Source organism: Larus michahellis, chromosome 2, assembly GCF_964199755.1.
Source record: "Larus michahellis chromosome 2, bLarMic1.1, whole genome shotgun sequence".
NCBI lineage: Eukaryota > Metazoa > Chordata > Aves > Charadriiformes > Laridae > Larus > Larus michahellis.
The window spans coordinates 134,092,419-134,115,644 of NC_133897.1; the positions used below are offsets into that span (position 1 = coordinate 134,092,419).

Consider the following 23,226-nt stretch of genomic DNA (forward strand, 5'->3'; position numbering starts at 1 on the left):
AAATGTCTCAGAGTTTTGTTTAAAGAGGCTTGAAAAGCTTAAGCTTTAAAACTGTAAATGCTGACTACTTTGCTTCTGCTGTAACTGTATTGCTGTTTCTCTTCACTTAAAACTATGCATTTAGGCCAAATTTATTGATTCAAAAATGTTATCACTCACTGCCATCTAGTGTTAATGTACAGATTGTCAGGAATTTAAAATTACTTTTCTGGCTTTAAGAATTTAAAAAAAAAAAACAAACCCAACTAAATTTTTCAAGTTCGGCCTTATCCTGTGAACCTCGACATTCCTGTTGCTGCTGACAGAGGGAGCTGCAGAGGCACAGTAGCTCAGAAAACCCCAAGAGTTTATTCACAGGAATAGATTGCCATGATGCAATTTCAATGACTACAGTTACCTTCAGTTTTACTTTCTTGATTCTGACTCTCCCTGTTTCACCGTGTCACACCAGGCTTGGTCCTGAAGCAGCCTCCGCAGCTGCTCCTCCTGCAGCCTGCAGGGCAGACACAGCTGCTTCACAGCACGCCCTCCTCATCCCCTAGTTGTCAAGAGAAAACTGGAGACACCGTTAATGCTCTATGCACCGCATTTCTTTCCACCTGGGTACGGGAGAGTGATGGTACACACGAGATCTCAGCAGCACAGTTAGACTGTGCTCCAGAGGCAGACATGAGGATGGACACAGTCACAGAGCAACGCGAATGTCCACACCCCCAACCTGCTGTTTGAATGCAGTAGCCACGTGCTTATTTTCTGCCTCAAATTATTACTTAACTAAACTACTACAGTCACACTTAAATGCAAAATGCCTACGCAAATTCTGGGAGGCAAACCCAGAACTGAACTTCAGTTTTAACAGCAAACATCTCCAGTTACAACTGCTGTGGATTTATGCCACAGGATTCAAAGGTATCAATGAATCTTGCTAGTGAAAAGAAACAGACTCCAAAGGCTTCCTGAATCTCTAGAGACACCATCGGCCATTAGATATTAAGCAACTGATCACCTTACTAAGTGTTGTAGCATAGGCATAACCAGTGATAACCACCTCCTTTCTCTATTTTACCAGGCAAGGATTTAAAGGCTCAAAGCTGGGATAAAGCAGTTGGGTGAGAAAGCATCTTCCCTACTGAACAGCATGTCACCCCTGGCAATTTTAAGGCACAAGAGTCTCAGTAATTTACAGTGCATCTTCCCATGTTTTCTGAAGACTCGACAAGTTCTGTACTGTGTGAATTACCTTCTGGTGGCTACCTCTTAAATAAACAAGAATCATAACTGGTCTTTACATAAAGAATTAACGTATATTAAGTTCTTAAAGAAAATGTCTGAATTCAAAAGCAGACCACAGAGCATTACAACCACATGTAGTTATAATTAGTTTATTAGTGCTGTTTTTGAAACAAATATACTCAGGTACTTAAACACAGCTTAATTCATGTTTATTTCCACATTTGATATATTGCTGTATATTACATAATGCACTGAATATCCAGTAAATAAATAATAAAACCAAAGTGCAGATTAAAGTAGCAAAGTCAGTTTTTAGGTTATCAGGAAGGCCAAAATCACATTAGCTATATAAGGACAACAAGTTGCAAATGACTAATATTTAACACATCATTGTATCATTGCTATGTGCATGCTAATACAAATGATCCCTCTGAGAACTGCATATAGTTATCCACAAAAGAAAACAATCCTTCCCTTACATTACATTTTCTTGATCTTTTTATTTCTTACCTTTCAGGCCTGATCCTGCAGTCCTTACTCAGCAAAACTTCCAACGCAATCTGTCAGGTTAGTTTCTTACTTTTTCTTTAAGGTACATAAAGCCCATTGGCTCTCTCAAAACATCTGAACGCTAAATGATTAGAGTTTGAATTTCTAAAAATTCGGAAATTCTAAAAATATTCATAACAGCGAATAATGTAATTAAGTCCAGATGTAAGAGTGTTAGGGCCAAATCCAGGAACAGAGCTAGACAGAAGCCTCGGGAACTGTCAGGACAGCAAGGCTGGCATCTGGTGAGTTAGGCACTTTCCTGATTAGCCAGCCACTTTTAGGATCACAGTTTTGGACGCAGACATCTTCAGTCTTCTTAAATACTGTTTTAAGCACCTGCATCCTTTTTTTTTTTTTTGGATCTGGCCTTTTTTTTTTTTATACTTGAATACACGATGTATCACATTAACATTATGCACAGACAATAAGAGAAGTGACCCTAAAGTAAAACAAAATGGTAATACAACATGATATCATAGCCATGTCTAGAAGAAGCTATTGTTCTTTTCTGTGCTTGGGTTAGACACATTTGTTTTAACAGCTTTTAACACTGTATCCCATTTACTATTCTTGTGCTCTAACTGCCTTTTCCTAAATTTGTGCTGAAATAAATCATTGCTGTCTTCATCCTCAGCCTCTGACACTATCTCCATTTTTTGGATAATCAATTTAATGAGGTCATGTTGCTTTTCCAACAGTGTTGATATATCTTTGAGCCTAAAACAAAAGCAAAAAAAGGTAAATATGCATACAGCAGGCTTTGTCATTTGGTTTCAAAGGGCATTTTAGTCATTAAAATTAAAGATGTAAAAGACCTGACGGTCCTCAACTTCACCCTTCTGCTAACAAAGAATATTATCGGGACAACATTTAATTTTTCAAGCTGTGGTACTTCTCCAGGTTTCAGGAAATAGGATTAAAGAACAAATTCCTGGCTCTTGAGAAAAGTAAATTCCTATGTACTTTAGGCAAGAGCAACTTCACTCTCAAAATAAAATTCCTAACAGTTCTATCAAAAGTTTCTCCTATTAATTGAAGCAATCTGGCAAGAGAAAAGGGCCAGATTTGCAATGGCGATTAAGCATCCACAAACATTTAGTGAACTTCACAACGACTTTAACAGCATCAGAGAGACACTGATGAGGCATTTACTGATCTCTTTTAAAAAGCGCTATCCAAAGTGCAATTGATGTAAATAAAGCGTTAACATCAGTTAGCATCATGCATACAGAACACAGTATCTGCTATCTTTTAAGAAACAGTGAAATAAACGGGAAATACGTCTACGAATTGTCTCCATAGACCTATGAAACAGGCCTTTTGAAAGTCTACTTTTCAGAATGTCTGACTCACAGTATTACAGCACGAATTATAAACGTTTGCTATGAAGAACAGTTTGGGGCTTCTTTAGATGTATTTGCCTTTTTTTTTTTTCACAATAATTAAAGTACTGCAGCAATTAGCTAACATTACTACGAAGCAAAAAAAGAGCCCACCCCAAATGAAAAAACAAAAACATATACATTCAGCACTGATTGCCACTACCTTCAGTAGGAAGTGAACTCCATTTTTAACTCTGACAATAAAAAAATATTGTCAACATAGTAAAACAAACTTTTCAGACAGTATTTTCAGAGCAGTAAACATAACTTTCCACAGTGAAATGGCCACAAGTTATTCTCTCCCAAATAATTTTATAATTTTATAAAATGATAGATTTCTTCCCTCTCTGTAGGAAAAAAAAAAAGAAAACAGTATGTTCTGTTTTGGTTCCTAGTATAAGTATGTAGTATGGATTTGAAGAAAGACTTGTTAAATTCCATGGTTTGCCTGGGTCTGTAGGGTGCATTCTCACCCCTTCAACTCTTGCTGAGTCCTTCATGCAAAAAAATACTTAAACAGAATCTGTGCAAGGAGACAAAAACTTAGTAGCTTGAAAAATAAAAAAGGAGAAAGAAAAAAAAAAGAGAGAAAAAAAGAGCAGGGGAGAGTGAGAGTGAGAAAGAATAGATTTTCCTAGCTGTACATGCACACAAGGCTTGTCTGAAACCATTCTTATGGATATATTGGTAAGATGAGTAAGAAAAGTAGTACAGAGGACTCCTTCCCAGGCTTTGGGAAACATGTAATTTGTTCAAAGGAGAACCAGGACACCGATCCATTTTTGGGGAAACAATCTGAAGCAGATTTACCATTGGACCAGTGGGAAGTCAGTTACAGATTGTGTATATTTGCAAACCAACTGGAATTACATCAATTGTGAGTTTAAAATAACCCTTGATAACCTCCATCACAAACCTCTAATTCTGAAATAAAAATGCATTTTCCCCATTAGTTCAGTTTACTTTAATGAGCAAACAAGCTTATTCTCTTTCTCTGCCATGGGATGAAAATATCTCTTTACCACACAGGTATTCTGAAGGTAAATACATTACAGAATATAAAATAATAAGTTACTTAGTGAGGCAGCTTGCTTAAAGATACATTGAATTTTACTTTTTAGGTACAGTATGGACAGTATGGATACCTGTATTTCTGCTTCAGAACTTCCAATTCTAGTGTTGTATCAGCGCTCTGTGCATCTGTGGTAGAGTCCTCACACCCAAAGCAATACTGGAACACGCTCTAAACAAAACATGGAACCAAGCTGAAATCAGATACTACAGTCTGGCAATAGATTAAAAATCCCAAATAAGAGCATGGTAACAGTCTCCACACTGTTACAGGTTGAAAAGAGTTTCTGTTATGAAGGGTTTTTTTGTATATTAAACATTTGTTTTACAAATTTTGTTTAATTAGAAAATTCAGTCTACCAACAACAGCTGAAATGAAAAGTAAACAAACAAAAGAAGAAATGCCAAAAGAGAGTAATTCGATTTTCTGTCTGAATAACTTCTGTAGCTCTTCTCACTTAGTAGAGTCACAGATCACTGAGAATTCAAACTCTAATTATATCTGAATAAGTCAGGCTACACTCAAACTGATTTATCATTTTCACTGAAGATAATCAAGGTCTAATCACAATTCTACTGATGTCAGTTAATGATTGAGTCTCATTAACACACTGTTCCTAACAATCTGCATACCAAGTTGATCATATCACATTTTAGTAAGAATTCTTTAGTTTAAGTTTCACCATCTTACCATAAATCCACAGTATCTTGGCCTGTTGGGATATACAGTGATTGATTCCTGGTCCACTCGACTTAAGAACCAAAATGGTAGCTTCTTCTCTAAGTTGGTGTGAAGATTAACCTAAATGTAGTTTTGCATGTAGAATAAGATATATTCTCTTAAGATAAAGACACATTATCAGGTGAAAATAACCATCACGTCATTGTATTCAATTGCTATTACCAGATGTCAAGTCTCAGAGGCTATTGGTGCTGCAAACAATGGTATAACATTTGAACAGTCCAGCCCAGACACTAAAACCATCCAGTCACAGCAGTATTGAGCATCTTAGCAGAATCAATTATTCCACATAGATGCGCACTCTTATAACTAAATGGTTCCCGAACTGAGTTAGCTCTTGTGTAATGGCTTGAACAGCTCCTTAGTACACTGCAGGTTGCAGAATACAATTACAGGGCAGAAACATTCAAAAGACAGAATACCTATCATAGCCACGGGTTATAAGACAAAATAACAATGGGAAACAGAGTGATCTTTCTCTCTTTAATTGTGCTATACCCTTTTACTAGATTATGACAGAGTCGGTATAGATTAAGATGTCAGTGGAATGTCTGCGAGAAAAGGAGTTTTCCCTTGGGTGGAAACAAGTATGTTATATATGAGTGCCTTTTCAGGTGATGCTGCCTTTTCAGGCGATGCTACCTTTCCAGGCGTTCTCAAATTGCTACAGAAACACAGACCATATGTATCTAAAAGACGACAATGCACAGTATAAACCTATTGCAGACAACCACAATCCTGTCAAACGTACAGAAGGTTACACGCTTCATAAAGATTTTGTAGTACTGTCTGAAGTTGCAAGACAATATCCTTTCTGAGCATTCTGTTGATGAAGAAATACCTAAACAGGTGAAAAGCATTAACTGCTACAAGAACTGCCCTTATACCTCTGCTTTAGTCATTTGTATCTTTAGCAAATGAAATATCTCTTGGCAGGAAATGTTACTCTAAAAGAGAATTCTTCAAATACACTTGAACTAAGCAAGTACGACACACAATTTTGTTACATGACTACTAGAAGTTATTTCTGAGATGTTCTTGTTCTTGGGTATTCTGCCCGTGCACACCTCTTTTCTTTATGCTCAGCCACTAGGCAGGCTCTGAAACTTTTTAGAAAATGCAAAGCCAGCAGGGAACACAGTCAAAGCCGCTCCTTGCATCAATTTTATGAATGGTCAGTTCATCTCACAATACAGACTTTGAGCAGAAGTTTAAGAAAGCACATGGACAGCCAGTTTCTAACAACATGTCAGTGAGACGTAATCTTTATTCTTTATTTGACAGGTGTATACTTTGTGTATTTCCACTTGGGAAAGTCAAGCTTGATATACAGTTCACAAGGAAAAAAAGCTTTTGAAAACAGTATGCCAAATTTATCATTTCTTAAAATTAAAATTTTAGGAAGTTGGTCTATTGCCTTAGTCCCAGTTTGTAAGCTGTAAGGACTACATTTGCAAAAGCTACTTTGAAAATATCCTGCATATTGTTATATGCGCTATATAGATGCATACAGTTTTCAAAAGCATATAGGTTACTAAAGCCTTCTGATTTCAACAGAAATTCTGTTAGGTGTCCTTATGCATCTTAAGGTAACTTAAAACATTTAGGAATGTAACATTAAGTTCTTTAGTTATGCTTGGTATTGCATAGTATCTCCTCAGTACACAAACCAGCATGAGCCTTCAGTACACTGCAGTGAATTTGGTGTCCTTTTCATTTCTGTGTATCTTAATCTTCTTCCCACTGCATCAATCCTCTCCTTAAAAGGTAACTCTCCAATTTCAAATATTGCATTTACTCATGTTGAGATTCTGTTCTTGGAATTTATTGAATTGAACTGTCAGAATTTATTGAACTGACTGTTCAAAAGATCCTTAAAAATGCATCTGCTTATACATTACCTTGACAACGACTCACATGACTGAAAATGAGATTCAGAATAGGATGTCCATGTTCACCCAGTTGCTTTACAGACATGCTAAGATGTTAGTTATGGATGTTGATGATAAATCAGCTAATTATCTAAATGGTGTCCTAACAATGATATCTACTTCCTACAGTTGGTGCTTCTATGGTATGCTACTTACCTGCATTGCAATCCTTTTGAGTGCAGCATATTTTTGTACTTCAGCTATGTCCCCAACAGCCAAACCAATCTGAAAATATCAAGAAAGGTTTTTTCATGGTCTCTGTGATTTCAATTGTATTTCTTATTCACTTTTAAATCCAAAATGACTCTAAAGTCAAATTCATTTTGTTTCACTTGAATTTGTAAACTTACCTCTTTTGTGCATATTTGGAAAATCCATATCAAGAAATATAGTAAGCTTTTTTAATGCCAATGATCTGTCTACCAATGAGGCACTAAAGAGCTACTTCAAAAATTCGTCAAGAATAACATCCCTTCTTTTTGATTCTTCATCACTGCTGTTATGTTAAAAAACTTGCTGACTTCTTGATTGAATAGGATCATGGCAGCAATAAATAACTTAAAAAACCCGAATTGCTTGATTTTTATTGCTCAGCTCATATAAAAACTTGATTTCCTAAAAAAACCCTGATGTTCAATGAAACATGGCCGAAGCCATTACTAGGTTTTATGATTCTTTTTGTTCAGGTCTGGCTCATCAGTTAGTTTTAACAATACTGTTGACTGCTGTTTTGTGTGCAATGAAGATCTAGGTTTTGGCTTTTTTTAAAAAGAAAATACTATTAGCACTAGGTTATAATACTGCAAGGAGCTGAACAATTAAGACTACACCTACTCTAGGAGGCACACATTTATCAAAGTACTTCTTGAAATCATCATTCCCCAGTTTTCTTTATCAAGAACTCATAATAATACATTGCAGCTCAAATTCAAATTCCATCACATTTACTACCTAAAGATATACAAGAGTTAATTGTGGGAAAATACTCGGAACAGTAAACTGGAGGGAAAATGAGTCCAGGGAAAGGCAACTTTTAATATCTTACTGAAAATATCAATTTGTTAAGTAGTGAATGAATGTCACAAATCAGCATTAAAGTTATTCTATATGCTAAATCTGTGTATAACTCTGTGCTTAACCACTTTTGTATATTAATAAGTAGTTTACTTACTAGCAAGTTCATAAGAAGGATTGGAATAAGCAAGGTGAATATAATGAGAACTGTGTAACTGAGGAATGGATATGGCAATTCACTGCTTAGTAATGGATCAAGGAATGCATCATGGTAATTAATGTCTCCCAGCATCATTGCAAATGTCTTCATTACAGAAAGCAGAGGTGTGCTATATGTTTGCTGCAAAAAGAAATACCAAAATCAAGAAAAAGCCCAAACTGAAGAAATTTGTAAATAACCACTTGAGATTCTCTAGTCAAAAACAATATTTATAAAGATAAAAATTAAGTATGCCATTCAACTAACCTGCGAACCCAAAAGGACAAAGAAACTCAGTCCAAAGGCCAGTATCAGGAAAAAGAAAACAACAGCAATCCGAATCAAAGTCCTCAAAATTTCCCAGAACATCACAACATAGATGCCATAGTTTTCAAATCTAGGCAATAAGTAAACAGAAGAGATATGCGAAATTAAACAGTTGAGTTAGAGTCCCTTACAGTTACTTATGTAAGGCAATAAGTGATCCTGATTTTCATGTGTGAAAAGAGATATTTTGCCTCTCTGAGACATTCTGAGATGGTACGAACATGTGGTACTTTCACACCCAACAGAATGCAAGTGGTCGTATTTACAGCAAGCCTAAACTACATAATCTTCTATTTTAATGCACCAGAGCAGTACTTCTTCACAATATTATTTTTCATGGACAACTTTTACTCTCTCCATAGCCACAGACAGTACAATATCGTACAACTGTTGCACTCTGAATAATAACATTAGGAAATTATCTAATTTTTTGCTGTTTTTTGAACCAGAACAATGGACAACTGGCACCATGATCCATCTAGCAGACACATGCCTGGCTTAAAAAGATTTTGCTTTTTATGATACTACAAAGTATGTAAAACAAGCAAACAAAAAGGTTTACCTTACGGCATGGGAAGAGAAGGGGAGTAGTGCAATTTTAAGACACCTATGTTTCCAGCAACAGTACGTCATCTGGCAAGCCTCTCCCATTCCTGGCTTAAAAAAACCCTATATCTCAAAACATGGGTTGCCATAAAACAGATTAAGCTAATTTTTCCCCCAAATCTGAACTTGGGAATTTATGTCCTGCACCTGATTCAGTGACCAGATGACTGGTTTATGTGACAACAGTAGCAACTGAGAAAATCCCGCTGTAGGATTTTCCCCCTGAAATATTATGTGCAAGGCTGAAAAGATCAAGCTGGAAGCAAAGCAAACCTGATCTTCTATTTATTTATTTGGCAAAACTCCATTGAAGTCAGTGGAGCTACAGGTTGCTTTGAGAAGAGACGACCTGCATGAGTTCGAAAAATGATGAGTTCTACAGCTATACAAATGAAAAATATTCAGGCCAGGGAAACAATTCATCTAGCAGAAGAAGGAAGGTTGGGCAATCATGAATTTACTTTTAACTGTTCAGGTTCAACCCCCATTTCGCTGCCAGCGCACAGCAGAGAGGACACACCCATTCATAAGTCACCTAAGGTCTGACACATGTAAGACAAGGTTTGCCAGCAGAGGCAGTACCATAAAGATAGTCTCTCTATGTCATTAAGTCTGTTTACAAACCTTATACTTAAACATTCCAACTGCAGTAAAATGATCCTGAAATTAATCAGCAAACGCCATGTTTGTCTGTCTGCCAGACGTCCTGAGGGTGACTAGTGCATATATACAGTAAGAAACACAAGAGCATATGTATAGTGTTATCATATACTGTCATCCTTATTTTCTGAACAGCTCCCAGTCACCACTTGTTGTGCTGATCAGCCACACCTCCTTTTTGTGCAAGGCAGTCCTGCTCGGGCCCAAACTTGTTTAATTTATGAGTCGTAAGCACTACACCCACACTATTTTTCCCTCCACCCAGCCATCCTGCAGTCCATAACTCTTGGACACTACTATACCACTGACAGCATTAAAACCATTAATGACAATAAATAGACCTAATGTCAACTAAGGAAGTAATTTCATCCATTATAATTCTTTTACTGTGGTGTAGAAAAGTGGGGTGTGCCATTTAATCTGTAAAATGATAAAAGAATTAACCTTCTCCCAGGTATTACTTATAAAAACAGACTTCTTTTTGCCTCTTGTAATTCATATCCTTTTTTTTCTTTTTTAAGTGAAAGTCCTTACAGTATAGTGAAACATGTTCTTAAAAAGACATATGCAGTGGCTTTGCTTACTTAACATTAGAATAAAGTGTTATTCCTTTAGTTGCCATAACACATGCTGTGATTCTCTACACGAAAAACACTGAAAACTACTTTACAGTTCATTAGGCTGAAAAGTTCCTGTGGTCCTAATCCGGAAACTTGTATAGCTTGAAAAAAATAAAAATAAAAAATAGGGCTATCGCACTTGGTTAGTCACAGTTTAGGATATGTAAAATCGCTGAAAATATTAAAGGGATTTCATTGTAAAGCATTTAAATAACTTTTACCGTTGAAGGTAAAGCAAGAAGTTCATCCAAGACAAGTATACAGCAATTGCTCCACATTCCCACTGCAAATGAGCTGGTGTATTAATAAATAAAGAAGACACAAAAATTATGCTTGTAGTATAAATTGTCCAGTCCAGTAGATTGGAGTAATCCAACAAATATTTCAATTTCTAGGATTTAAGAGAGACAGATGCACATTTACAAGTCATGCATTATTAAAGGACTAAATTCAACATGTTATTTAAATCCTCTTCTCACTTTTAATCTTATATAAATTTGTATTTCCCTTTTAATTAGGGAAAAATCAGATTTATTTAATATCACACAAACTGCTATGCAAGCACACTGTCTGATTAATGTTATTTCTCTATGTATTTACCTGCTGAATGAGCTGAAATATTTCTTTGCAGATTCCCAGTAAACTCATAATTAAAACTAAACACATACACACCCTTGTGAAGTATGAGTTCTGAAACAAAAAATCAGAACATAAAACAAATTAGAAATTATTAAATTAACATTTATTTCAGCCCTATCAACTATGTATACATTATATTGCTAAGTTAAGAAACTCTGTTAGCTTGCTTCAAATACTTATCACTATCTAAATTCTGTTTTACTAATATTTATTGTGTAATCAATGTCATGTACATTGTGCATAAGTAATGCAAACCAAGTATGAAAGTTTAAGCATTTCCATGAGAAATAGTTGCTGTGCAGCTTCCTTATTACTGCTACTCGAGTTTGGGAACTGAAATTGCAGTATTTATGCCACATTTTCAGTATTTTTTGCCCCTGGATGAACATAAAGACAAATTCTGTTGTCCATAACTTCATTATCATATTGCTGTATCTGGAATGGCAACGGAAGTCTTCGGAGAAATTGCAAGTCCCATACGTGGCTGCTCCCTTTGCTGCCTCCCTTTACAACCAGTGTAGATACAGAGAACTTTGTTGTGAAAAGCCTTCTATTGACATAGATGACAATAGTGAATTTCCTCTTTCATAAATAACTTGTAGAGTTAATTCCCCATCTGAGGGTTCGTTAACTCATAGGCAGACCACAAATTCACTTTTCAGTGGTGCTGCAATACACATCAGCATCTGCCCCCTTGTCATGTCCCTCTCTAACCTGGGATAAGAGTAGAACTGTCATGCCGCGCTCCCTACAGAGCTGGCATTCCCCACTCCATTCCCATTACTGGGTCATTAGGACACTGTGTCCTCCAGTGCATGACATTCCATATACACTGGTGTTGCTCTAGTCTCTCAGGCAGCACCTTCACGGCTCCTGTTCAGTGCATTGCTTCTCCACCAGCTGGCATCATTCCTCATTGAAGGACAGGATTTGACTCCTTCTTCTAACTGTGCTTCTTCCAGTCAGTCTCTGGTGATTCAAGGACCTGGGTGACTGAGTCATTCCCGTCTGCTGTACGCAGCTCCTGTCATTCTTCTGTCTTCCACCAGGAAGGTGAGTGAGTTAGCGGAGCATGAATTCTTTCAGTTCTGCTAGTTCTTCTGGCTTCTGAATCTTTGACAATCCTGCATGTACTGGGCTGGGTATGTGATTCTCCAGACTTTTTCATATATCAGGATATCCTCATGAACCTTTTATATCCCTTGAGTTTATTTTATTTCATATTTCTACTAGCATATCCTTTTTGAGTTCCTATTTCAGTTTTATGTCTTTTCTCTCAGAAAAAAGTGTAAAATATTTTTTTGCCTCTTTTTTTTCTTGACCAATCCTTGGTTTTAGTGATAAAATCACTTATTTGAAATGGATCATTTGAAGAGTTTGCCACCCAACAACAACTTGTCTCCATTAACACCCGTATGTTACTGTTTCAGGGCTAACAACGCAGGTGTCTCTTCTCAGTATATATGACTTCATGTCGTGGAGACAGAGCTTCTCCTGCCCTTCACATAGAGACAGGAGTGTAACACTATGTATGAGTTGTATTCACAGGTTCAATACACAGCAGAACTTGCAGTTGCTTCTCTGGAAGTCTAGTACAGCTTAGGGACAACACAGCCTTCTTAAAAGACAGAATACTGCTTAGCTTTACTGCAGGAAGGAAACATTTACAAAAAGGACATCAACCAGTCACACCAATGTCTCTTTTCTAAAGTCTCATTCTCCTGTAGTGGTGGACCTGGCAAGTCTAACTTCTTCGTTTGACTATGATGTCCTAATTATTCCAGTTCCAACTTCTGAACAAAAGTTTGAGCTTTGTCTCTTAACAACCCCAAGGTATCTATGGAGGACAGGCTTATCCTGAGACAGGGTTCATCGTTGCCTGCTTTTCTTATGGCCCTAATTAAAGCATCATTCCCATCCAATGCATATCATAAACAAGATCAATATTCATAAATTACTAGAGTAGTCCCACATCTGTCACAGCTGTGACTAAGAGACAAATATTCGAAAGTCACTATGATGCACATGTACTTTGCTGCCTAATCAAGTTTTTCATTTTGAGATACCATAATCCCTAAATGGGGGTATATCATTCACATTTTAGCACAACACAATTTTTTCTATTTTTTTTCTTTTAAGTTTATTAACTTTATTATCCTATTAGTTATTAACTATATTATTATTATAATATATATAATATATACATAACTATATATATATATATATAAAACTCTCTCTATATATAATTATTAACTAATTATCCTAATTATAGGAAACATCCAATGCACTTAAAACCCTTTCACAGAGTCTTGCATCCATATAGGACTGAAATGTGCTCTTACATTTTTCACTACTGTTGTACATGAGGTACCTATATAAAGACTGGCAAAAATTGTTCTGTCTCAGCCTTATAGTTTATGAGCCTAGTGAAGAAAAACTGGGCCTGCAAGGGAAAGTAATACATAATATAGGTAAAGAAAGATGTATTTGAATACCCAAAACCACTTTATTATTGACTGGTCTTTCTGTGTCACTTTTTAAATGTGCTACATCCCCTTATTTTGAAATTTTCATCCCCTTGAAAATTAAAAGGACATAGAAAGCTAAGGAATTCACTGTTTTCTGTCTTTTCATAATTAGATACCCATTAATCTTTTTTCTTCAACAATAAAGAAATATTCACTTCAGGGAAGAAACCGTGTACCAGATGTAAAATTTTCAGAAAAGATTAAAAATAAGAACTGAAAAAATTACCTACAGAAGTCGTTGCTGAATATTTAAGAATATATACTTTAATTCCATTCCTTTGAGTTGCTACATCATAAATAATTCTAGAAATTATTTAAACAATCATACCTTTTACTATAAAAATCCTAAACATATTGTAACTAGTAAGAAAACTCAGTACCTCATATTCTAATGGTCTTGCTTCATAGATCTCTGTTCCATTCAAAGGTCTTCCTGGCTGTATGTGAGTGACCAGAAGAGTCAGTGGGATGAGACCAAGAGAATATATTCCTAAATTCATCAGATGTGCTCGAAACCCATACGCCATCCTTGAAAGTAAGAATGTTAAAGTTACTACACTTAACAAACTTAGAAGACCATGCATAAACATTTCTGAAAACATCCTTTTGTGATGAAGCTGTTCATTGAGCTTTATCTGGACATTTTTGGCCATTCTGGAATACTGTTCCTTTTCTTTTCAACTCAGAAATCCTACGGTATATTTTTGCACTACAGTGGAAACAAAGACAGTGGTTGTCTTTGCTGAAAATATCAAAGAATCATTACTAAATGATAAACAACATTTTATATGATAATCATCACCATATTCTAAATATGCTTATGAGAGGTTATATGGAAAAGTCATTTGCTTCAGTCAACTCTATAAATATGTACATCTTAGTAAACAACTCTCAGTCACAATAGCCTTCATCCTGACATGCAATACTGTATTTTATGTACTTTAAAATATACCTACCATTTCATAAGCAAATATTCTTTACACACGGGATGACTGAGTAGCTCCATGCGATTGTGGCGCACCATGGCCTACAAAATAAGAAAGCAGAAGGATCAAACTTATCTCATCTACCTAAGTAAAGTGCTTAAAAAACTGGCTATCCCACCTTCTTTACTTGAATATTAGCCTAATGAAAAGTAAAATGTCTGTAAGACATTGCAAAGTTCTTTTGTTTAAGTACTCTGGCCCAAAGCTATTACCATCTTGCCTTCTTTGCCTACTGAGGCATCCGGCTTCTCTCCAGCTGCTCTGTGAGTCCATTTCAAGCTTTAAAAAAATTGTACAGACTATTGCCAACTACACCTGTGAGATGACCAAGCTTTTCTAGTTACATTTAACAAGAAAATACATATTTATTTATTATTAGACAGTATACCAAGTCTAATTGCCAATATGAAGCCCAAAAAGTAAACAAATTAAGCCAGCAAGCTTGTTCTGTAAACATTTTCTGACAAAGAATGAGAGAACAGATTAGCAATATGAAAGAACAGCAAAATTTGTTTTAGGCTCGAAGTATTTTGCAATCATCATATGAAAAAGTCAGTTTTGTCAGGTTTTTCAATGCCTTACATTCCAGCGCACAGTCACTACGATAACTGGAGTATGGTTTTCTTTGATGTATTACCTGCACATACAGTATGTTCTCTTGAAACATTCATAGTTGTTTAAATAAACTAAGAATTTTTATCTAAACCTAAAAGAAATGTTATTTATTACTTAGATTATAATAACCGCCCCATACTTCATTCTAATATACATTAAATACACAGAGTTACGGGCTTTGAAGAATAAATACTATGATGAAAAATTCAAAGCTCTTGATTTTATCTAAAGCAAGACAGCATGGAATGATATCAGAGTAAAATAAAGAACTTACATTTAAAGTGGTAAGTGGTTCATAGAAAATGTCTTCACCATCCTTTAACTTCTTGTTAAGCGTCAGGGGACACTGAAGATATCTGAAGTTATATTCAATCTGAATAATAAACATACACCAGCATTTAAATGTGATGAAACTCATAATCTAAGACTGAGATAATGTGCTTAACTTAAAAAAGGTTATCCTTTAGAGAAAAAAAAAAGGCATGTTGTGCCAAAGTAATTAGAACACTGATGTATGTTGATTGTTAGTTACTCTGACAGTAAACACATGCCATCACGATACACATCTGTGACTGTAAGATGTTCAAACAGCCATTTCGAATTGTAAAATAAAAAGTACACATTTCTTAAAATATTACAGTTTAAAAAGGTCATTCTTATAACTGTAATTTGTTTTAATGTGGACTTTGAAGAAAAGATTGTATTTAAATGTTCTATGGCTTTGATAACACAATATAAAGAACATGTAGAGTAGCAGAAAATTTGCAAGTTTTCTGCTAATGATGCAGACACAAACAAATGTAATAATTGATAGGGTGGTTTTCAATAGGGTTTCAATAGTAATATAACTGTGGAACATTCATGCCTTCTTAGCATTGTGAAAGCAATCAACTGCAGAAGATTCTGGACAAGAATTTACAAAAAAGAAACATATTAGACTCTGAATTATTGATGACAATAGTACTACTTATGATAGGCATGCTTTTGATATGCATAAATAGGTATTGTGTGTTCTATCACTGCTATTTTGAAATATCCATAACCTCTGATACCCAGCTTGACTGCAAGAATTAACACAGCAAAGATAAAGTCTATAGATTGCTCAAGTTTAATGTTATACTTGTTAAAAGGCATAAACACAAAGATTACAAAAACTGAACTTCAAAGCCATTTACAGCCCAAATGATAAAGTAAGATCAGTGACTTGTGTTTTCTCTTAAGATCTGATAATCACTTACAAGCGTATCTTATCCATATAAACTTGACATACACATTAAAGTATAAATATTATGTACTACCCAAACTTTCAAGTCCAAAATGATTTAATTTCAGAGTCACAGAGGCAATAAAGAGAATTAAATCAGTGCCTTTGCTGAGAAAAAAAAAGAAACTAATAGTTAAAGATTTCTAGTATATGATGAAATGATTTTTAAAAGTCATGGTAATACTGAGGAGTTTTTTGCTAATATATATTAAAAGCATAGACTCAAATACAGTTATCAGTGAATAACTACTGAATTATTCATAAATCAAGATAAAATATTGGCTGATTTCAATTTACCAACTATAGAACTATAATTGTAACTATAAAAAATATTTAAGGGGCATTAGAATTTGTCCTGTATTAGTAGCTAAAAGCCAAGCTGATGATTTTCTAACTCAATTATTATCCATATAATGTGCCGCTGCTAACATATAGCCAGGCACATTGTCACATATTCCATCCTAAAACCATAATATGTACTGTCTTCATAAAACTTTTCATCCACTTACATAGAAGTCCCGACTTGTCTTTTCCTCTGAAGACTCGATTATGCAGTTGTCCAAAACCAGCTTTGCAGATGAACAGAAAAGTGAATTAAGGTGATATAGATAACATTCATCAGAAAGCATATGTTTGTACCTGAAGAAAATGACTTTCAATTACAGCAGTCACCTAGCAGAAGTGATGATTCAGTGAGATTTTATGGTGTATGTTTTGAAGACATAAAACTCCAGAGTTTACATGTAGGAGTTAAATAACAAAAGTATGCAGTTTACAAGGCTACATGTTAGTTTACAAGTATAAAATATGAAGTGTTTATGAATATATATATACCAAGTCACTTGCTATTTTAATAAAAAACATTTCTGTAGCATCGTATTACAGTTAAGTCAGAAGGTGAAAATATCTCAAATGGTTTTGAACCCAATTATCTTCTGACTTTCATCACTTTAATACTCCTTTTTATACTACTGTTATACTCTTGTAACTCCATTGACCTCAGAAAGCTAACAACTTTTTCTAAAACCAAAGAAGTTAAACTGGCCAAACTGAAGTCATCACTAAAATACAATTAAATCAATTTGTGTGTAAATACTGTTTCTATTTTATAATAATATGTATTAGTGAGGACAGCGTTAGAAAACCAATGGCAAATGATGCAATGTAACTAAGGTTATTTTGTCCAGTCATTTCTCTAATATGTGCAGAAAACTCACTTTAAATGAATCAGGAAGATACTCAACCATTTCCAGCAGAGGACACTTATTGGCACTAGAATAGTGAGAGAATGTCACAACAGCTTCTTCCCATCTGCAAAAATGAGTGGATAATGGAAAATGAATTAGTTGCTTCTCTTTTAAATTAAGTACTTTTAGATTATTTTAGTTTTATTTAAGATATTATCTTGCAAATCACAATATGTAACAAGTGTACGTACCATCAATTGGAAAATCAGCTGTCTGAGGAGTAATTAACATTCTGGTTACTTCTCTAAGAATGATCCATGTTCAACTCTGTTATCAATTAAACTGAAATGCTTCTACTATGCTAAGACCTTCTAAAAAGTATGAAATCTGAACTCAAGCTGGAATCTTGGGTTACAAGATTAGGTGAGTAACAACACATATAGTAAAATACAGGCAGCGTTCCTGGAACTCCTACCAAGAGATGTGATCATTAGGCTACAGTGCAACACTTTTATTCCTGAAGTAGGGCTATGAAGTAGGGCTTCTCTATATCGTAATATAAAATATTCTAAACTGCAGTTGAACTGCCACATTTTAAAATATTTGCAACATTTAAAACAACAATTTTAAATTAAATCTCTTGCATGGCTATCAGTTGTACTCACATTTTCATTAAAATTCTGTAGCTATTGAAGCATTATGCAAAAGGCTAAAATTATATATGTAAGAAGAGGGAAGACATGGGAAGGATTACTTGTTTCTAATGGTTTCTACATGTGTTTTTTTAACAGAATCTGAATACTAATCTAATATGGAAAACAACATGCCACATATCGGATGTCCATTACAACTATTCCATTTTTCATTTGCTCTCACTAGAACACAACATAATCTCTGGAATTTTAAAATATGTACTCAGTCTTACTTATTAAACTACAGGTTCTCAGAACTTATCTCAGTTAAAAAACTAAACAAAACACAATGGAAAATAAATTCAAAAAGCATTTTCTGTGTATCTTACCTTTTGTGCAAAATGACAGCAGACACTACATCTTTTCTCCTATTGTGTATTGCTTCATGGAAAAAAGAAGCTACTGCTTTGTTGAACAGAATTTTTGCACCATAGTCAAGAAGTAACCTTACTGCTTTTGCATGCCCTTCTCTTGCAGCCAGGTGCAAAGCTGTGTTCTGTGCAGAAAAGTCGTACAGCAATGCATCCATGAGAATAATTAAAAAAAAAAAAAGCGCACATATTTCAGTCCTTTCCCACACTGAAAAGCTATTCTCAGTTGCAAATACTAGCAACATTAAAAAGTAGAGTAATGTCACAGAGATTCTGATGGAGATTATAGACAGCTATATAGACAGCTTTATTCTGTCTACAGCTACAGTAGTGCTAAATCTGAAGAGGAAACTTGGCTGCAGGTAAGAAAGGTGAATTCATTAATATCTTTTAGTTTTGTAACTAACAAAATGCAAGTGACAAGCAGGTAAAATGACGGTATCTACAGATACAGAACACCTGCATTTGATAATCAGGAGGAGAAGCATCACACATACAGACAAACCTACAAGAAAATCTGCAGGCACAGTTTTATAAAAGGAAATTTTTTATCTCTGGTATTTTCATAAAAGTAAGGCAATGAGTGGCTTAAGAATCAAGTCACGCTGAAACCGGCTTTTGAAAGCCTTCTCAACTTACCCAGACTTTTCTGAGGGAAATTAAGAATTAAGCATTGGCTTCTCATTAATTTATAGGGAAGATTTGTTCCTAATCTAATAATTGTAAATATTTTCACCACCAGTTCTCAGAGAAATTAGCAACATCTTCTGTGTTGGAAACCAAATAGTTCTTTAAAATGACCACCCTGTGTTTTCTGATGGGGAACTGTTAGGCAGGTTCGTACAAGAGGTCTCCAATCCAGAAAATTAATTCTGTCTTGACCTAACAGATACTGCATTTATCCAAACCTCAAAGCAAGATAGGAACTGTATCTGTTGAACATGGCTGTGCAGAACAGATGGATTTCAAACAATACGTGAATGAGCTACAGTTGATACTGGATTTTTTTAAAATCTGTATAAGCTCTTTAAATTTAAATTACCGATGTTTGTACTACATTGTTAATATACTCTTGCATTGTAAAAGAGGCAAGAGGGACATGTCTAACATACTCAGTATTTTATGTTTTCCATTAGGCTATTTACATTTTTTTGTCTCACACAAGAATTGGATAACAATTTCAGCAGTCATATATTAATCTAAGCAATAAACTTTAACAATGGTGAAATATAAAGAGCTTAAATCTGCCACAGGAAATTAAATATTACACATGTAATGCACAGTGGAAAACTACTAATAGCATACTATTGACGTTTGGTCTAGAAGTAATAGCAGACATAAAACAAACAATGCTATGCAAAGACTTACCCCTTCTTCATCCACTCTGTCAGTACACTTCACATTAGTATCCAAAATGATCTGCATTGTGCGAGTGTATCCTCCGAAGGCAGCATGGTGCAGGGCTGTCCAGCCTTTATAATCACTTACATGTAAAATACATAAAACACATATAAAATTAGGAATTATAAATTGAAAACTTGTTATAAATTTAAAGTGAATGTAAATGCCTCCTTCTTTGACTCAAACCTCTTTTCTTTGGCATAACAACTGCAGAGACGTCCATGCTTTCTGTCAAGTATTATGTGATTATCAGTTCATCATTCGGAAGTAAAAGGTTCAACTCAGTATTTGGGTCTCTCTCTCTTTTCTTCTCTCTATTTCTTTATATATATGGATTGTGCCCATTTTCTTATATGTCCCTTGAGCACTGGAACAGGCTTCCCAGAGAGGTGTGGAGTCTCCAACTCTGGAGACATTCAAAATGCGTTCCTGTGTAACCTGCTCTAGGTGACCCTGCTCTGGCAGGGGGGTTGGCCTAGATGATCTCCAGAGGTCCCTTCCAACCCTATGATTCTATGAAAATGACACAAATGCTTGCAATACTCTGTTACTAATACCTGGCAACAGATGTGGCATAGGTCATGGCCATGTTACAGAATTTTGCATTTAAAGATAGTAAGTACAGAAAACATTACAAGCACACAAACCTATACTTATTAATATTACTTCACCTTAGTATAATGAAACTCATTAAGCCTTTTATGACATAGAACCTACCAGGACATTTCTTTTAAAAAATGCCAGATGTAAGTCTAAATTAAGCATAAACACATACACACATTCATGTGTACACATAGATATACATACATATATATACTTTTATATATACTTTTTTTTAAATATATATATAAATATATATATATATATTTATGTGTCTATTGTCATCTCTATCCTTGCTAGGTGTATTAGTCCAGCTAAGGACAACTGAAATAAAGGGTTTGACAGTAATCCATTAGTAGGTCCTCCGCAGTCACAAGTAATGAACACACGACAGGTCTGTTTGGTAAAGGATCTCCTCAGAATGCTTAGACCCCGAGCTCCAAGGTGTAGCTGCAATGGACTTGGAAGCACAGGACTCGAAAGCTAAAGCTCTAGACTGTACCTTGGAAACAGGACTCTCAACTTTTGGTAGCTTTGGCTCCTGGCTTTACAGGTGTGAGCCTAGAAGTTTTTGGGGAGCTGCCAACGATGTGAGCATCTTTGACCTGAAATCAGGACTTAAGAGTGCAAGGCAAGTTGCCTGCAAACCACCAGTCCTACAAACCCCTACTCAAGCCTGTAAGCGAAGCTGATGGGATTATAATATTTCCAAAACAGTATTTTTTCCATCAAAAGATTCAATATTCTTCTCCTAATTGGATTTAGAGAAACCTCACTTTCCCCAGCATTAGAAGCCTTGCTTTACAGATAGCCACGATTCTATGTGTCATGCAGAAGCAAGGCACAATCAATCAGCTAAGTTTTAGAAATCTTTTATAAATATGGTCTTATACTGTATATTTATATATATTAATATATTTAATATTTTCATATGTTGTATTTATATTTATATTGTATTAACCTCCCAGCAGATGGACATAAAATGTAGGGTGATAGCTCTTTTTTGCCTTAATGAATGGAAATCTGTATACTTACCAGAGAAAAAGGGCGCCTCTCTTCAGAAGAAATTGAACTACCTTCTCATGACCGTTCTGGGCTGCCAAATGAAGGGGAGTCATTCCCTTCTTATCACCTTCATTCAAAAGTCTTGTGTCTTTCATATCTCTTATAAGTCGTTGACATGTGTTGATGCGCCCATAGCTTTGAAAGACAAACATAGAAATTATTGTCAAAAAAATACGGATGGAAAAAACCGGCATTGAGTACATTGCCTCGACTGCACTACTAACCTGGCAGCAAAGTGTAATGGTGACTTCTTGTCCCTGCTCTTAGAGTAGATGGAAACGTTGAGGCTGAGTAAATTATTTACAGAGAGGGCCACACCTTGTCTGCATGCATAATGCAATGGAGTGCATCCTTCATTATCTTCATCTACTACAAGGTTTTTAATATGTTCCATCTGTTACCCCCACAAAAAAACCCAAAAGCACAGAATTACATTTATATTACTAATGCTCCACAGCTTCTAATAGTTTGTAGCAATAGCATTAATACTATTAAAGCAGTAACTAAAAATAAGAAACAAATTTTAGGAAAAGAAAATTTACCAACAATGAGCATTTAATTGTTCATTAAATTAAATGAAAAATTAAGTTAAATTAAATTAATTTGTGGGTCGCCATTTTGTCAAACAACTACTCTTCGAAGAACACAGCAGTTTGCCACACTGCACCCTTACTGCAATCCATCCACAGTGCAAGTATAATACAGGAGATTCTTCTTTGCTGCCATTCAACCATAACACTCATCGCTGTCAGCAAAAGGTTTGTACGGAACATACGGGTAGTCTATAGTCTGTATGCAGTAGCAAAACTTCTGGCTGTCAAGAACCATCAGCTCACTGGTTTACAGTGTAATTTTATTTCACCTGTTTCTGTTTCTCATCTTCATTTCCCTTTTTTTCCTCCATACCTTGTCTAACACTATTCTATGTATATCCTCTCTTAAAGCATCTAAAAATCTCCTCCCCAGGTCTGCTCCACTCCTTTGTCTGAATTATTAGTAGGATCAATAGTCAGAAAGTCAATGCAGTAAACGGAGAGTTAGCACTCTGGTTTAAAACTGATTCTCTACATCTGCTGAAAAGGGAAGTTAAATCCATTCTGCATTACTAATCAGAGTTGTTTACAGATTTCAGCAGACGTTGTAAGATCAGTTATATTTGATTCATGTTTAAAAGGTTTTTTCTGGAGCTCTGGAGGCTAGCAAATTTAACTCTTCTGAGTGAGCTTGGGCTCTAGCAATACGAGTGCTTCACTTCAGCATAGCTAAATACAAATTCATGTTTGAAATCCTTTTTAAAACTAAATCTAAGACTTCATTACAGTCCACTCCACAGAAAGCTCCTGCAGAATGTTTTAAGATATTTAAATCCTAGAGCTTGACTTGAATATGAGCATGTCCCCTAGCTTTACTGCATGCAAGCTGGGAATATAGAAGTGAAAAATTCTATATTTTATTGCCTACCTCTTGAGCTATTCAATCCCCCAACAGCAAAATAATTTATGGCATTATGTTATTCCTTTGCCTGGCAATAAGAAAACTGT

The 23,226-nt window shown here is 35.3% G+C and overlaps 1 protein-coding gene across 1 annotated transcript in view; it reads right to left on the bottom strand.

The window, feature by feature from the left end:
• Nucleotides 1–1,367: 1,367 nt before the first annotated feature.
• The window catches only part of TRPA1 (transient receptor potential cation channel subfamily A member 1), a 37,293-nt gene continuing 15,434 nt past the window's right edge, over nucleotides 1,368–23,226 (bottom strand). The window contains exons 11-27 of the mRNA XM_074573558.1: nucleotides 21,910–22,079; nucleotides 21,656–21,820; nucleotides 19,988–20,102; nucleotides 18,578–18,744; nucleotides 17,587–17,680; nucleotides 16,879–16,938; nucleotides 15,380–15,478; nucleotides 14,461–14,531; nucleotides 13,885–14,032; nucleotides 10,938–11,027; nucleotides 10,559–10,728; nucleotides 8,392–8,521; nucleotides 8,083–8,265; nucleotides 7,068–7,136; nucleotides 4,930–5,040; nucleotides 4,313–4,410; nucleotides 1,368–2,502 (exon numbers count right to left, since the gene is read on the bottom strand). Coding sequence (XP_074429659.1) covers nucleotides 2,271–2,502; nucleotides 4,313–4,410; nucleotides 4,930–5,040; nucleotides 7,068–7,136; nucleotides 8,083–8,265; nucleotides 8,392–8,521; nucleotides 10,559–10,728; nucleotides 10,938–11,027; nucleotides 13,885–14,032; nucleotides 14,461–14,531; nucleotides 15,380–15,478; nucleotides 16,879–16,938; nucleotides 17,587–17,680; nucleotides 18,578–18,744; nucleotides 19,988–20,102; nucleotides 21,656–21,820; nucleotides 21,910–22,079 — 2,172 coding nt within the window. The 3' untranslated portion in view covers nucleotides 1,368–2,270. The remainder of the gene's footprint in view (nucleotides 2,503–4,312; nucleotides 4,411–4,929; nucleotides 5,041–7,067; nucleotides 7,137–8,082; nucleotides 8,266–8,391; nucleotides 8,522–10,558; nucleotides 10,729–10,937; nucleotides 11,028–13,884; nucleotides 14,033–14,460; nucleotides 14,532–15,379; nucleotides 15,479–16,878; nucleotides 16,939–17,586; nucleotides 17,681–18,577; nucleotides 18,745–19,987; nucleotides 20,103–21,655; nucleotides 21,821–21,909; nucleotides 22,080–23,226) is intronic.